General features: G+C 62.4%; 1 protein-coding gene across 1 annotated transcript in view; it reads left to right on the top strand.

Moving 5' to 3' along the window:
* The window catches only part of FAM57A (family with sequence similarity 57, member A), a gene marked incomplete at its 5' end in the record, with an annotated part of 5,118 nt that overhangs the window by 2,233 nt on the left and 2,077 nt on the right, over positions 1–808 (top strand). The window contains 2 exons of the mRNA XM_010139985.1: positions 196–409; positions 579–682. Of these exons, the coding sequence (XP_010138287.1) occupies positions 196–409; positions 579–682 (318 nt within the window). The remainder of the gene's footprint in view (positions 1–195; positions 410–578; positions 683–808) is intronic.

Below are 808 nucleotides of genomic sequence, written 5' to 3'. Positions count from 1 at the left end.
GACGTGTTCTGTTGGGTTCGGGGGAGACATCCCCCGCCACACGTACCAGGTACCAAACCAAGTTAAACCAGGAAACCTCTCCCCTTCCCATCAGCTTCGAAATCCACTGCTTCCCTTTCAGACCTAGAGAGTCTCTTGCAGCTTCGCGAGGCGCTCAGCGCCGCTGCCATGTCGTGTGTGCTGCTCCTCCCCTAGGCACTGGCTGGCCGTGGAGTACGTCTGGGTCCTCGTTCCCTACATGACCTACGACATCTATGTCATGTACCTCTGCCACTGGCACAAGAGCCGGGACAGGGGAGTCGCGGAGAAGAAGCACTCGCTGTCCAGCGTGCGGAGCTTCCTGCTGCAGGAGCGGCTGATGGTGACCCACCACCTCTTCATCCTCATCGTGCTCACCCCCGTCACCCAGGTGAGGGCGGGGATCCCAGCCCGCGAGGAGCCCCATGTGGCTGCCAGGGCTTGCAGTGGGAGCTGTGTCTGGCAAAGCATCTCTGCTGGTCAGGAGCCCCAGGAAGCCCTGGAGCTGCCCAGCCACCTCTCCAGGAGGGTCCCGCGGTCACTGCTGGCTTTATTTGCAGCACTTCAGGGGAGAGCTGGGGGACTTCTTCGTGGGCTGCATCTTCATCGCAGAGCTGAGCACGCCTTTCGTGTCGCTGGGCAAAATCTTCATGCAGGTAGGTGAGGGGATGGGGCTCGGGTCTGGGAACACCACAGCGGTTTGTACCCCTTCCCTGCCCCAGGTTGCCCTCCTCCATCACCACCTGGTCACGAAGCAGCTCGGCTGGGGGGCTCGGTGGGGGGCAGCCCC

This window comes from Buceros rhinoceros, unplaced genomic scaffold (genome assembly GCF_000710305.1).
Source record: "Buceros rhinoceros silvestris isolate BGI_N320 unplaced genomic scaffold, ASM71030v1 scaffold27067, whole genome shotgun sequence".
Taxonomy (NCBI): Eukaryota; Metazoa; Chordata; class Aves; order Bucerotiformes; family Bucerotidae; genus Buceros; species Buceros rhinoceros.
This window is presented reverse-complemented; position numbering and strand designations above follow the sequence as displayed.